This window comes from Orcinus orca, chromosome 17 (genome assembly GCF_937001465.1).
Source record: "Orcinus orca chromosome 17, mOrcOrc1.1, whole genome shotgun sequence".
Classification (NCBI taxonomy): domain Eukaryota; kingdom Metazoa; phylum Chordata; class Mammalia; order Artiodactyla; family Delphinidae; genus Orcinus; species Orcinus orca.
In genome coordinates, this window is record NC_064575.1 from 85,782,776 (window position 1) to 85,796,538 (window position 13,763).

At 53.2% G+C, this 13,763-nt stretch overlaps 1 protein-coding gene across 9 annotated transcripts in view; it reads right to left on the bottom strand.

Moving 5' to 3' along the window:
- The window catches only part of TSNARE1 (t-SNARE domain containing 1), a 395,042-nt gene that overhangs the window by 341,373 nt on the left and 39,906 nt on the right, over window positions 1-13,763 (bottom strand). For 8 of the 9 annotated variants that reach the window (XR_007472769.1, XR_007472770.1, XM_049700691.1 and 5 more), the window contains 5 exons: window positions 11,270-11,347; window positions 10,473-10,542; window positions 5,466-5,556; window positions 2,540-2,614; window positions 2,045-2,104 (listed from right to left, as the gene is read on the bottom strand). Coding sequence is in view for 7 of the 9 variants with exons in the window: in XM_049700691.1 (XP_049556648.1) it covers window positions 2,045-2,104; window positions 2,540-2,614; window positions 5,466-5,556; window positions 10,473-10,542; window positions 11,270-11,347 (374 nt within the window). In the remaining 2 variants the exon portion in view is untranslated. The remainder of the gene's footprint in view (window positions 1-2,044; window positions 2,105-2,539; window positions 2,615-5,465; window positions 5,557-10,472; window positions 10,543-11,269; window positions 11,348-13,763) is intronic. The other variant, XM_049700692.1, reaches the window with a different exon arrangement.

Genomic DNA, 13,763 nt, shown 5'->3' on the forward strand with positions numbered 1-13,763 from the left:
AAATTCTCAACCCCTGGTGCTGAGAATTTTGTTACCAGATTCTAGTTTAATTGCACTCTGGTTAGAGACCATATTCAGTATTATGTCATTTAGAATCTGCTGAGACTTGCTTTACCATCCAGCATATGCATTATGTGTATATTCTCTTAGTGTCATAAATATCAATTAGGTCAGTGTATTAATCAGTAGTATTGCTTGAATATTTTATATCCTTCCTGAATTTTTTCAATTTATTTTATTAGTCATTTAGAGTGGTGTGTCATAATTTCCGACTGTGATCGTGGATTTACAAGCTTTCCTTTTACTACTATCAGTTTTGCTTTATATTTCTATTTTTGAGGGTATATTGTTAGGTACATATAAATTTAAAATTATGTCTTCCATTTGAATTAACTTTTTATCCTTACAAAATATACCTCTGTATGCCCACTAAGAATTCTTCATGTGAAGTCTACTTATTCTGATATTAATATGGCTATACCAGCTTTCTTTAGCTTTTGGTTGCACAGTATATTTTTTTCCATATTTTTACTTTCAACATTTTTCTGGATTTATATTTAAGGTTTGACTCTTCTGAGCACTACACAGCTTTTTTCTTTTAACCAAGTCTGACCATCTGTGCCTTTTAATTGGAAGGGTTAGTCCATTTTAGCTTAGCATAAGTGGTATAAATCAACCATCTTACAATTTATTTCCTATTTTTTCCTGTTTTGTGTTGATTCTTTTTTTTTTTTTGCTTTTAAATTAAGCATTTCTTTTATTATTTCATAGGTACCTCTCTATTTATGTTACGCTGTCTATTCTTGTATTGTCCTTTTAGTATTACCCACAATGCAATATGCATCCTTGGATTATTACAGCCTACCTTACGTTGGTATTTTTGTCTCTTCTCTGATGACGCAAGGACATTACAATACCTTAACACCATTCACCTCCTTTATGTCCTCTGTGCTGTTGTTGTACAAGTATTTTCATTTGCCCCATATCTTAAGCCTCACAAGTCATTATTATTATTACTCAACAGTCAACATGGATTTAGGTGTATCCACATTTTATTGTTTTCAGTGCCCATAATTCCTTCCTCCATTACTACGCTTCCATCTGGGATTATCTTCCTTCTTCTACTTTTAGAGAGTTCTGTTGATGAATTCTCTCAGTTTTTGTTTCTCAAAATATGTTTTCATTTCACCTTTCCTTCTGAAAAATATTTTCACCAGATGTAGAATTCCAGGTTGGTAGTTATTTTCTTTCAACTGTCCTCTGGTTTCCACTGTTTCTTTTAAAAAGTCCAGTGTAAGTCTCATTGCTTTTTTAAAAATAATGTGACTTTTTCTTGGGCATCTAAGACTTTTTTTCTGGCTTTAATCTGCTTTTAAGATTTTATTTTTGTCTTTGGTTTTCAAGTTTTTATTATGATGTGACTAAGCGTAGCTTTAAGAAACAGGATAACTTTATCCTATTCATCATAGAGCTTCTTCAATCTGTAGCTTGAAGTATTTGGACAGTTTTGGAAAATTCTCAACCATTACCTCTTCAAATATTGTTTCTGTCCATTCTCTCTCTCCCCTGTTCATCTAGGACTCCAATTACACTCTTTACTGGATTTTCTATCATTCCTACTCACAGGATGGTTGGTCTAATACAAGTTGGTCCTGTACAGTAGGTAGAACTGTCAGCAAGCACTTCCCTGTATCAAGCCCATGCCAGAGACCTGAGGGTAAAATGTCAATTTCTTTTTCTATTTTAAGGATATTTAATTCATTATTTTATTTTATTTTATTTATTTTACCTACATTTTTATTGAAGTCTAGTTGATTTACAATATTGTGTTAACTTCTGCTGTACAGCAAAGTGATTCAGTTATACATGTATACATTATTTTTTATATTCTTTTCCATTATGGTTTATCATACGATATTGACCACAGTTCTCTGTGCCATACGGTAGGACCTTGGTCCTCCCCGCCCTTCCCTGGAGCCCCAGTGGCACTGGATTCTATGCTGTCCTCTAACACCCACTGGCCAGGTAAATACTCAGCACCCACCTGCTGCTTGCCAACCCTCTGTGCTGTGGGAAGCAGTGCTCTGGACTTTTCTGCAATTCTCTGTTGGATAAAGTACAAGAAAAGGGAGACGGGAAGAACAGAAAAGGTGGGGAAAAGAGAAGAAACAGTCAGATACACACAAAGTACTGGACGATGACACAGCAAAGCACACCTTCAGCTGCCCCAGGACGCTGGAAACTGGGAGCTTGGCTGGGCTTGGGGGCTGATCAGCTAGATGGCTTCCTCCCACATCCTCGGCGGGTGTGGAAGGATGGGTGATACCTGTTCTCCCACCTCCCACGGGGCTGTCATGAGGACCCTCTTGGGCAGCGCTCCAGAGGTAAACATCCCTCACTTGCACGCATGCTGTGGTCCCACCAGCCAGATCCTGGCGATTATCCAACGTCTGCAAGGTGGCCCTTCCTCTGCTTTGGGGGATGGGACTGTACCAGGCCGACCCAGAGCGGGTGCTCAGGGGACCTGCAGGGGCCTCACCTTTTGCACCACTCCATAGCTCTGGATGGCGTCTGAAAGCTGAGTTTTCAGACAGTCCAGCTGAAGACGCTCCTGCTGCAAAGAGTGGGGGGCGGCTTCAACAGGCTGCCGAGGCCTCATCTTGCCCCCGCGGCCCCTCCATCCCTGGGCACTTCAGTTCACTATGCTCCTGTGCCCCTCCCGTCCCTCCTGGCAGCACCTGCACCACAGCGTCCCCGTCCATCCATCTCCAGCCTCACGGCCGTCACCACCCCCTCTGCCATTAGAACTGGGTTCATTCCCATCTTCATCAGCCGGTGCCGTCATCTCCATCACCTCAAACACCAGCAAGGGCTCCACGGGCTCAGCCAGCATCATCGTGAACACCATCTCCACCCAAACCACAGGCATCATCAATACTGACCTCGGGGCCAGCTGCTCTAACGTGATATGCCTGTCCTGTCCCCAAAACAAACTACTCGGGTGAGAGGTGTTACAATCCCCACCTAACAGCTCAGGAGATCTTGGGCACAAGTTCTAAGTGGCCTGTTCAAGGTCACACAGGTGGTAAGGCTGCATGTCAGCCCCAGCATCAGAACTGCAGCCGGCAAACCATCCATCCTGCCCCCAGCAACTCGGCGCTCACACACGGCCTCTGTCCTGCTGGAATGGGACCTCATCTCTCGTTCGTCTCTGCACCCCAGCGTCAAGGATGAAACCCGGCACAGAGCCAGCACTCAAGGCATACTGACAAACGAGGGAATGGGCAAGCAAGCCCTGGACCCTGACACCGCCAGGCCATCAGGAGCCACAGCCCCTCCTCTCTCACCACACAGCACTAGCACCAATGGAGCCACGCCAGTCCCAGTGTCCTTGGACCAGGACGCGGACACAGGCTCCTGGTCCCCTCCTGCCCCCAGCACCTCCTGTCAGCTCCCAGGAGGGCCCTGGACACTCCCCAGACCCTGCGTCTCAAGTCCCAGAACCCAGCCCTCACTGCCACCATGCACCCCATGCAAGCCCATGGGTGAGAAGGAGCCACGGGGCACCAGCAGGCCAGGCGCGTTTCGGGAGACCAGCTTTCCAACACCTGCCCTTCCAGGGCACTTGGCAGTGTCTGGGCCTCACAGTTCCGTGTGGCTGCAGCTCTGTGGAGTCTGTTTCAGTGTCCAGGTAAGGCTCTTATAACTGGCACCATATGTATGCCCCAGGACAGACCTGAGGGCCCAAGGGGCTATTTAGTGCTTTTGAGCAAACCATCTCCAGCTCTGCAGCCCATGTGCTCCAGCACCAGCTCCAGGTGACGGGCTCAGCCTTTCTCCCTGCGAGAGCAGTGACCCACGCTGCCCAGCACCAGCTCCAGGTGACGGGCTCAGCCTTCTTCCCTGCGAGAGCAGTGACCCACGCTGCCCCCCTGGACGAGACGTCCTCCCGCAGGCCCGCACTTGTGTTCTCCCAGCATCTGACAGAGTAGGTGTGCAATAAATGTTTGTTGGTTCTCAGATGGAGGGATGGGTGGGTAGATGGCTGGGTAAGTCAGTGGACAGGCAGGTAAATGGATGGAGGGACAGATGGACAGACGGGGGGCTGGTGGGTGGGTGGATGGAAAGAAGGAAGGATATATTAGGCTAAAAGTGAGCCCTCTGAACTCCCAAGGGGGTCAACTCTGCTTTCCAGCCCTCGTGACATACACAGAGCCGGGGACATGCGTCACAAGGCCACACGTGAACAGGCCCATGAACACCAAGGCCTCAGAACCGCTGTAGACGCTGCCCTGTGCTGCGTGAACCCTGGGCGAAGGCCAGGACCAGGCGCCTGCCTCTGGTCCCGACGACCAGGCTGTGACTGTTATATCGCATGCAGAGCAGTGCCCGCCACTCCCAGCAAAGCTCTGAGTGCTTCCTCCACCTGAGACCTCGGGTGCACCCTGCCCACGCCATGCAGGGACACCTGACCCCTGATCCTAGGACGTTTTTTTCACTGTATATATATATTTTTTTAATCAAAGTGTAACTCAAGTTTTCGAGCTGGGTCTACTTTATGAGGTAAAAATCCAACTATCTTAAGTGCACAGTTCACCTTAAGTGTAAGCTTCGGTTGCACAACCAGCACCAGCACCTGGTTTTAGAACATTTCCATCACCCCCAAAGCCCTCCTGAGACCAGTCCCCAGCCCAGGCTACCACGTCTGCTTTCTGTCTCCAAAGGGACCTCCGGGCACCTCGGACGAACAGAACACACACGTGCTCCTCTCACCCCGCGGGAGCTCTGTGCTCGCCCAGGCTGAGCAGCATCAGTGGTCCACGCCCGCCCACTGCTGGATGGCGCCCGCGGGGCTCACCACGGGGCCTGAGTCTTCCTCACCAGAGGCAGGGCCTCTCTCTCAGCTTTTAGGATTTGGAGGTGGGTCTCTGCTGTTGTAGCTGCCGGCAGCCCTGGGCCACATGTAAACGAATGGGCAGCAAACAAGCTTCACTGAAGAAAACAGGCCCCTGCTCTGTAACCCGCGAGGGTTTAGCAACACTGCATGCTCTGGGCTCCCCCAACCTCTGGGGGAGCAGGTAGGGTGTGGATAACAGACAGCCGGCCAGGGCTGGAGGGCACGTGAGAGGCCAGTGGGGAGGGGCAGCGGGGACGTGGGGGCTGTGAAGGGGCCGTGGTCTGGGATGCAGTGGCCGTGACCACGCTGAGGAGGCCGACGGTGAGTGCAGTGGCAGGAAGGGCACACGTAGAGGTGGCAGGTGGGTGAGGGGCACGTAGAGCAGGGCAAGGGGACAGGGCACTCTTGCCCAGGAGGCCGGGAGCCCACGGCACCTGCACCGCTGCCCGGCCCGCGGCCCAGTGAACAGAGGAACGCGCGACCTCTGCCCCGAGCAGCCGCGTGGCCAGCATCTGTCTCCCCACCCCCGCCCCGGGCCCTGGCCCCCTCCGGCCCCCAGCGAACGTACCCGGGAGCAGCCCCGCAGGAGCTCAGCCATCTGCTTCAGGGCACTGGTGCTGGCTGCGATCGCGTGGTTGGTCTGCTGCTGCACCGTGTGCCTGGAGTGGGTGTGGAGGGGAGAGAAGACCAGGGGGCGGGCAGCAGAAAGGGGGGATGACACAGAAGGGCAGGACGGCAGGTGGCGGGCTCGCGGAGGGACGGGAAAGTGCACAGGAAAGGAGGAGTCGTGCAGGGGAAAAAGGGAACAGACGGGAAGGACGTAAAGATAGGCCCAGGGAGGGACGGACACGGGAGGGGGCAGGCGAGGCGGGGGAGGGGGGAAATAACATGACACGGTGAACTCAGGTCAGCGTCACCAGGCCCCTCACCGCCCAGCCCCCATGGACCCCATACCCAAGCCACGGGCTCGGCAGCTGCACCCCCGGGGCCCCAGCCATGAGCCCTCCCTGTGGAAAGGCCGCTGTGGGTCAGCACCGGTCGGGGCCCAGGAAGCACGGTGGCCGCACAGGTGGCCCTGGGACCACTGCTGAGGAAAGCCCAGCCTTCTCCCAGGCCTCTGGGGGCCCCGGTGAGACTCCCACCTCCAGACCCAGGAACAGGGGGAGGCCGGGCCTGGGGCCTCTCCCAGCCCCTCAGTTTATGATTCTGAGTGTGACCTTGAAGGTGCTGAAAAGACCAGCCCCTCACCGCCTGGGGCTGACCACTGCCCCTGTGGATGGAGTGACACAGGGCAGACCGTGTCCTCAGGCCTCCTGCGGGCTCACAGGCCCAAGTGAGGGAAGGGCCCTGGCCTGGCTGTGGGGCGCAGACACCAGAGACCCTCCCGACCTTCAAGCTGCAGCGCAGATGCCCCTTTGCCCCCTGTGGGACCCCCACGTGGCAGCAGCGGGCGTGGGCACCAGGCCACCCCGGGCTGAACATGGGAAGCTCCGGACAGGCCACCCACGGAGCCGGGTGCCGTCTGCCGAGGTGGACGCCCCGGGAGGCACGGGCAGGCCCCAGGCCCCGACGCTGGCCCCTGGGTCACACGGAGCTGCGGCATGCGGAAAGGGGGATGGGGGTGGCATAGGAAGGAGACTCTGCACCAGCCTAAGGGGGCGTGGGCCGAGGACGCGGTGCAGGGACCCTTTCCTCCCAGGTCGCCCGGAGGCCACAGGAAACAGCAGGGACACACGCCGCGTTTCCCCTCGGGATTTGGTCACGTGGTCGCTGGCGCCACAGAGCCCTCCCTCCTTGTCACACCTCCCACCCAGATAAGGAAATATTATGAATCCCAAATGCCAATAAATTTGACAGCTAATATGAAAAAGAAAAATTCCTTGAAAGACAAGAATTATCAAAGCTGACTCAGGAAGAAACAGAAAACCTAAACAGCTCTACACCTACTGAAGGAATTAAATTTGTTCTCGAAAACATTCCTACAGATACAGACGACTTCACCATCAAATATTTAAAGAAGTAATATCAATACTATAGAGTCCTTCAGAAAACAGACAAGAAGGGACACTTACATTTTACGCGGCCAGCATTACCCTGATACCAAAACCTAAACAAAGAATCTAAAAGCAAAGAGCAGCAAAAGTCACATGACAGAGCAGCAAAAATCCTGCACAAAATATTAGAAACTTGAATCCAACCACATACAAAAAGTCTAACATCGTCCAAGGAACGCAAGGTTGGTCTGACATCCAAAATCAATTAATGTAATCCTCATACTAACAGAACAAATTTAAAAGGGAGAAAATCATCTCAATAAACTATGCAGAAAAAGCATCCGACAAAATTCAACAAGAATTCATGACAAAAGCTCTAAGAAAACTAGAAAAGAGAAGGGAAGGTGATCAACTTGATGAAGAGAGACTGTAAAGACAAAGCAGCCTCCTGTCACTGCCAGGACAGGCGGGCGGCTCCCCCTGAACAGGCACCGGCACAGGCGTACACTTCCAGGACTGCCTACCTCCACGTGGAACTTTATAGGTTTATGACATTCTAACTATAAAAGGACACGGTTACAACACTGTAACGGGACGAAAGAGGTAAGCAGCACAGAGATTTAAAACAAAGAAGTGGAAGAGTCTCTGTCACAGACGACAGGTTCATTTATGTAGAAAAATCCTAGGGAATATGGAATCTAACGAGGGCACAGGGCACAGGTGATAAACCGAATCAGCTGTATTTCCATGTAGCGGAACCAAAAATGGGAAATGAAATTTAAGCAACGATACCTCTTACAACAGTATAAAAATATAGGGACTTCCCTGGTGGTGCAGTGGTTAAGAATTCACCTGTCAATGCAGGAGACACGGGTTCGATCCCTGGTCCAGGAAGATCCCACATGCCACAGAGCAACTAAGCCCATTAGCTACAACTACTGAGCCTGTGCTCTGGAGCCCGCGAGACATAACTACTGAGCCCGCGTGCCACAACTACTGAAGCCTACGCACCTAGAGCCTGGGCTCCACAACAAAAGAAGCCACTGCAGTGAGAAGCCTGCACACCACAATGAAGAGTAGCCCCCGCTCGGGGCAACTAGAGAAAGCCTGCGCGCAGCAACGAAGACCCAACACGGCCAAAAATAAATTAATTAATTAATTAATTTTAAAATATATACATATGAAATCATTACCATAAATTTAACAAAATACATGCAAGACCAGTGCACTAAAACCTACAAGGAACTTCTGGGAAAAAAACACCTGTAAATGAGACGAAAGCCGACCATGTTCATGGCCAGGAAGACTCAGGATCCCTGTGAGGCCAGTTCTCTTTAAACGGGTCTGCAGAGTCACTGTGACCCCATATAAAATTAGAGCAAGCTTCAAACATCAGAAAAGGACAAGCTGACTCTAAAATTTATGCTGAAATACAACCAATCGGAAGTAGCCAAGACAATTTCAGAAAAGATGAGCAGAGCTGGAGGACGTCCAGCAGGGAGGTGCGGCCGCAGGGCAGGCTTCCTGCCCGGGGCTCCTGGAAGGACCGTCCATTCACTCAGCTACTCTTGCCGGGGGGGCCCAGCAGTGCCCTGGGCTGACACCGATGAGCCTCACCTTCACTCCCCGGCCACCTCGGCCAGTCTGGGAGCCGTGCTGGGGGGCGGGACAGAGCCACTCACGGTGGCTCACAGAAATGACAAAGCCCACGCCTGTCTCACGCAAGATGAGAAAAACAGGTTCAACCTTGTGAGGTTCTCGTGAAGCTATATTTATTCAATTTGAAAGATTGTTCTTTCTCCTGAGATCAGGTCCTGCCTACTTCAGGAGTACTGAAATATCTTTATTTTTTAATATGATGGCAATAGTGGATGGTAGCGTACTTTTTTTTTTTTAATGTCCTTACTTGGCAAAATATAAAAGCTGGTGACTGTCAATGTGGAGAAAATATAGACTTGACAACTCCATGCTGTCTCAAGTCATTTAAAAATGCTAACGGCGGGCTTCCCTGGTGGCGCAGTGGTTGAGAGTCCGCCTGCCGATGCAGGGGACGCAGGTTCGTGCCCTGGTCCAGGAAGATCCCACATGCCGTGGAGCGGCTGGGCCCGTGAGCCATGGGCGCTGAGCCTGCGCGTCCAGAGCCTGTGCTCCGCAACAGGAGAGGCCACAGCAGTGAGAGGCCCGTGTACCGCAAAGAAAAAAAGAAAAATGCTAACGGTCCAGGAGGTGCACAAATTCCCCCCACATATGTGGCCATGGAAGGCTCTGGAAGGCCAGGACACACAGGCTAGGGAGCCTGGTCAGCCCCACCTGGAGGAGGGGCAGAGGGCTGGGGTTCCTGAGGGGTGGAGCGGGGCAGGAAGGCACTCAGCGAGCTGTGGACCTGGAAGCTGAGGCTGCAGGGGCGGGTGGGGAGCAGCTGGGGCCCGGGGAAGGGCCCGCTCCCCTCTCCAGACCCACATCGGTGATGGCATCCTCCAGCCCCCAGACCAGGCAGCCCAGGAAACGCGCTCAAGGGTCAGGGCTCTGAGAAGGCCACCTGTCTGACCCTGGGGACCGCACTCCGGGAGCCCAACCCAGAAACAGGCAGCAGCACAGAGACAGACTGCACGTTCCTGATGCTGAAGACGGACCAGCCCGAGAGCGGTCCCGCATCTCAGCTGAACAACCACACAGAGCTGACAGCGCCATCTGTGCCTCTGAAAGGCACATCTTCAGTGTGCGACGGGGGCACGCATAGCCCCAGCCCTAAGTGTGTCCCTAAGGACATCAGTGACTGAAACGCGACTCCACGAAACGCCTGTGGGCCTGAGAAGAGGCTGGCAGGAGGCCACCCGAGTGCCCACGAGCACGCACTGCTTTCACCATCAGGAAACAATACATGCTACTTTCAAAAAGAAACGTAAAGAATAACTTAAAGCAGAATTGCACACAAAATCTGCCGAGGGCCCTCTGTTGCCTTGCTCTGCACCCCGAGACTTGGCAGGGGTGGTCCCAGACTGCTTGGGTGGACGGAGAGAAGGAAGGAGGGGTGGGGGGACGGACGGACGAGTGGGTGGCTGGGTTCTGGCCTGTCCACTGAGAGAGGTGCAGCCTGAGCCACACGTCCAGCCCCTCCCGGGGCCTCAGAGTCTTCCTCCATGAAGGGGAACAGCCTTACCTGCCCCCTTCCTTCCCAGGGTACTTGCGGGATGCAAGGAGCCGAGGGCAGGGCTGAGCCCCGCCAGCAGGAAGCCCTACCTGCTGCCACAAGCTAATTCCAAAGCATCAGGAATCATCAGGGCAGAGAACGCTAAACCCACTGGTGACTGGCCCAGACCTCGGAGGTGCAGCCGGAGCTCTGGTGTGTGGCAGACACGTGAGGGGACAGTCAGTGAAGCAAAAAGTGTGCAAGAGACGCATGTCCCGCCACCTGAGTGCACACCTGTACACAGGTGTGTCTACATGGGTGTCACACATCTGTGTTGGGGGTGGCCCCACGTGAGCCCAGCCAGCTGTCGGGCTGGTGTGTAGATGGGCCGGCATGCGAGTGGGTGCAGGGCACATCCGTGTACACCCACACGCACCACACGCACACTCACAGGCTGTCCCGCAGCTCCTGCGTGCCACTTGGCGTCCCCAGGGACCGGAGGCTCTGCTCCAAGAAGGCCACTGCCGAGAGAAGGGGGCAGGAGTCAGGGGCAGCGGGGCTCCACCACGCAGTCCCCACCCTCCAGGATGCACCCCCAGCCTGCCTCTGTGCAGGGACGTGGGTGCCGAGACCCCACAGCAGGGCCCCAGGGCAGCCCTCTCCCCAGCTGTCCAGAGACAGAGGCCCTGAGTGGGGCTCAGGGACCCTGGGGAGCTGCCCCAGTGGGCCTCGCCCTGGCTCTGGGGAGGGAGGGGCTTCTCTCCCCCGCTGGTCAGCGCTCTCTGACCTGGGAGAGCTCAGAGTTCAGGGCAAACGCGAGCTCCCACCCACGAGGGTACAGGGAGCCCGGGCCACCCTGTGCCCATGCCCCCGTGTCCTGAGGGAGTGGAGGACAAGCCCTGTCCTCGTGGGCTGTGGCTCTCGCCCTGACCCCTAGCCTCGGTGACCTGTGAGGGGGCGGCCCTGCCAGTCTGAGGGAGGCTCTGACACGCTCCTCCCCAGGGGGCCCATCCAGGTCCCAGGTGTGCGACGGGGGAGGGAGGAACGGGCCCAAGAGGGCACCTGCCGAGGACACAGCCCAGCCTGAGCCCAAAGCACTGGGCTCATGCCCTGCCCCCACCTCGCTGTCCTGCGTCAGCAGGGCCTGGGCCACAGGGCACCCTAGTGCGGGAGGCCACCACCCCGAACCTCCCGCAGTGCACTCCGCGGCCCGGGCCAGGGCAGGGTGAGGCCAGGGCACTGACTCACCATTGGAGTTGATTCGGAAGACGCTGGCCGACGTCTCCTGGAACAGTTCCTGGAGGTCACTCAGGTCCATCTCGGTGGCTGTGAGGAGACAGGAGGGGGAGGTCACATCTTCACTGCGCAGCCTGAAGGCGGATCCCTGGGTGGATCCCAGGGCCACCATGCTTGGGCAGAGCCACCCCCTCCCAGCTGTGTCCCCTCGGGGTCCAGCAGAGCCTCAGAGACAGAACAGGAGCCGCAATGCTCAGTGGGGGCCGAAGAGAAGGGCAAAGGGGGCAGCTCCTCGGGCCAAGCCCCCACTGCTGGGCACAGCCCAGGGCAACGGCAGCCTCAGAAACTGCGGAAGTCAGGAAACCCCGCAATGACATCTTTAAGCACTGAAAAGAAAGGAAAAAAAAATCAGTCAACCAGAACTCTGTACCCAGTGGAGATATATTTCAAAACTAGAGGCAAAATAAAGACTGATTCTCAGACAGAAAAAAGCTGAGAGAAGCTCTTTCAGCCAGAGATGCAGGACAGGAAATGTTGAAAGCAGCTCAGGAGGGCAAAAGACGCTTGGATCGGCCGGAGGGGCTGAAGACCGCAGTGGGCGAGCGTGCGGGCAAGCGAAGACATCCTGTCTCGCTCTTGACCTAGTTCAGAGTCAGATCATCGGAGCCAAACGAGCACCAACGGCGTTAGACATGACGTATGTGCGGGGTGCAGGGGCGCAGACGGGAGTCCTGTAAGGAGCTCACACACCAGGAGGAGGCGAGGCTGTTCCTCGAGGGAAGGCCACGGACGCTAAAGACGCTGGTTACACACTCCAAGCAAAGCCACTCAAAACTAGAACACCCCTAAGCCAACAGCGGAGGGAACACAGAGCACTCACCCCACTCGGTCACTCCAAAGAAAGAAGGCACAGCGGAGGTAACACAGAGCACTGCACCACGCTCAGTCACGCCAGAGAAAGAAGGCACAGCGGAGGTAACACAGAGCACTGCACCACACTCAGTCACGCCAAAGGAAGAAGGCAGAGAGAAGAAGGACGAGGGGTCACAGGGAAACAAAGGAAGCAACTATCGACGTGGCAGATTTACCCCAAACACACACGTTTTGACACGAGAGAGAACCCATCTAAGGCAGGGTCATGCATCACAGCCCACGCATGACCAGTAAAGACCACGCTGGAGTGTGGATTCAGAACATCTCTGTCATCACCGGAAGCTCAGGGTGAACTGCTGCCACCACTCAATCCACAGCAGAGATGTCAGATGGGACAAAAGCAAACTCGACGGCACGCCGAACACGAGAAACCCAGCTCACGTGTAAAATCAGATACAGCTTATAAAGTAAAGGATTGGAAAGTGCATCAATGTAACAGTAATCATGAGACAGCTGGAGGGGCCACAACTGACATCAGACAGAGTAGCACTCAGGACGATGGGTCCAACCAGAGACCAAAAGGACGTGGTTACAATGGTATCGGGGACGAGCGACAAAGACAAATGACCTAAATATGCACCTCGTATCACTGTGTGAAAATACACGAAGTAGAAACTGGCAAAACTGAGACTCGCCGACACCCCACTCTCAGGAGTTCCCAGTACGAGCAGACAGAAGATCAGCTGTCTGTCAGTGCTCTCCAGCAACTTGACCGGAATGAGCATCGCAGGACGCGCCACCCAGCAGCAGCGGAACGCACATCCTTGTCAGACACACAAGCAACTCGCAGAGGATGCCGATACCTCAGGCCATAAAGCAAGTCTCGATTGTTGATAATAGTTGAAATTACGCACAGTATATTCTCTGACCACAACAGGACTAGGAACCAATAACAGAAAGAGATCTGGAAATAGACACTTATTTGAAAAACAACACATTTCCAAATAACCATTAGTAAAGAAAAAAAATCACAAAGGAAATTAGAAAATATTTTAAACTGAATGAAAACATAATACAAATGTGTGTAAGTAAAGCAATGTGCTGAGGATAATTTGTAGCAATAAATACTTACATTAGAAAAGGATAAAAGTCCCAAGTCAATGATCTAACAGAAACAAATCAACCCCAAAGTAGAAAGGAAATAATAAAGGTCAGCAGAAATCAGTTAAATCGAAGTGGGTAAATAGAGAAAACTGATGAAGTAAAAATCTGGCTCTTTGAAACTATCAACAAAATTGATAGACTTGCAGCCAGACTAGTTGAGAACAAAACAGAAAAGAAACAAATTAGCAACATCAGGAAGGAAGGAGGAGCTCTCACTACAGGTCCTACAGGCATTCAGATGACACGAGGGGAACTTTAGGAACAACTCCTGCCAGCAACTCTGACAACTTGGACAAAACAGGCAAGTCCCTTGAAAGACACAAAACAGTGAAGCTCACTCGAGAAGGACCGCAGCAAGGGTGGCACAGACTGTTAGAGAGACTGTGGGTGACAATCCTCCCACAGAGAAAGAAAGGCCGTCTCAGATGGTGGCCACACATTTAAGGGAAGAATAATACCAATTCTACAG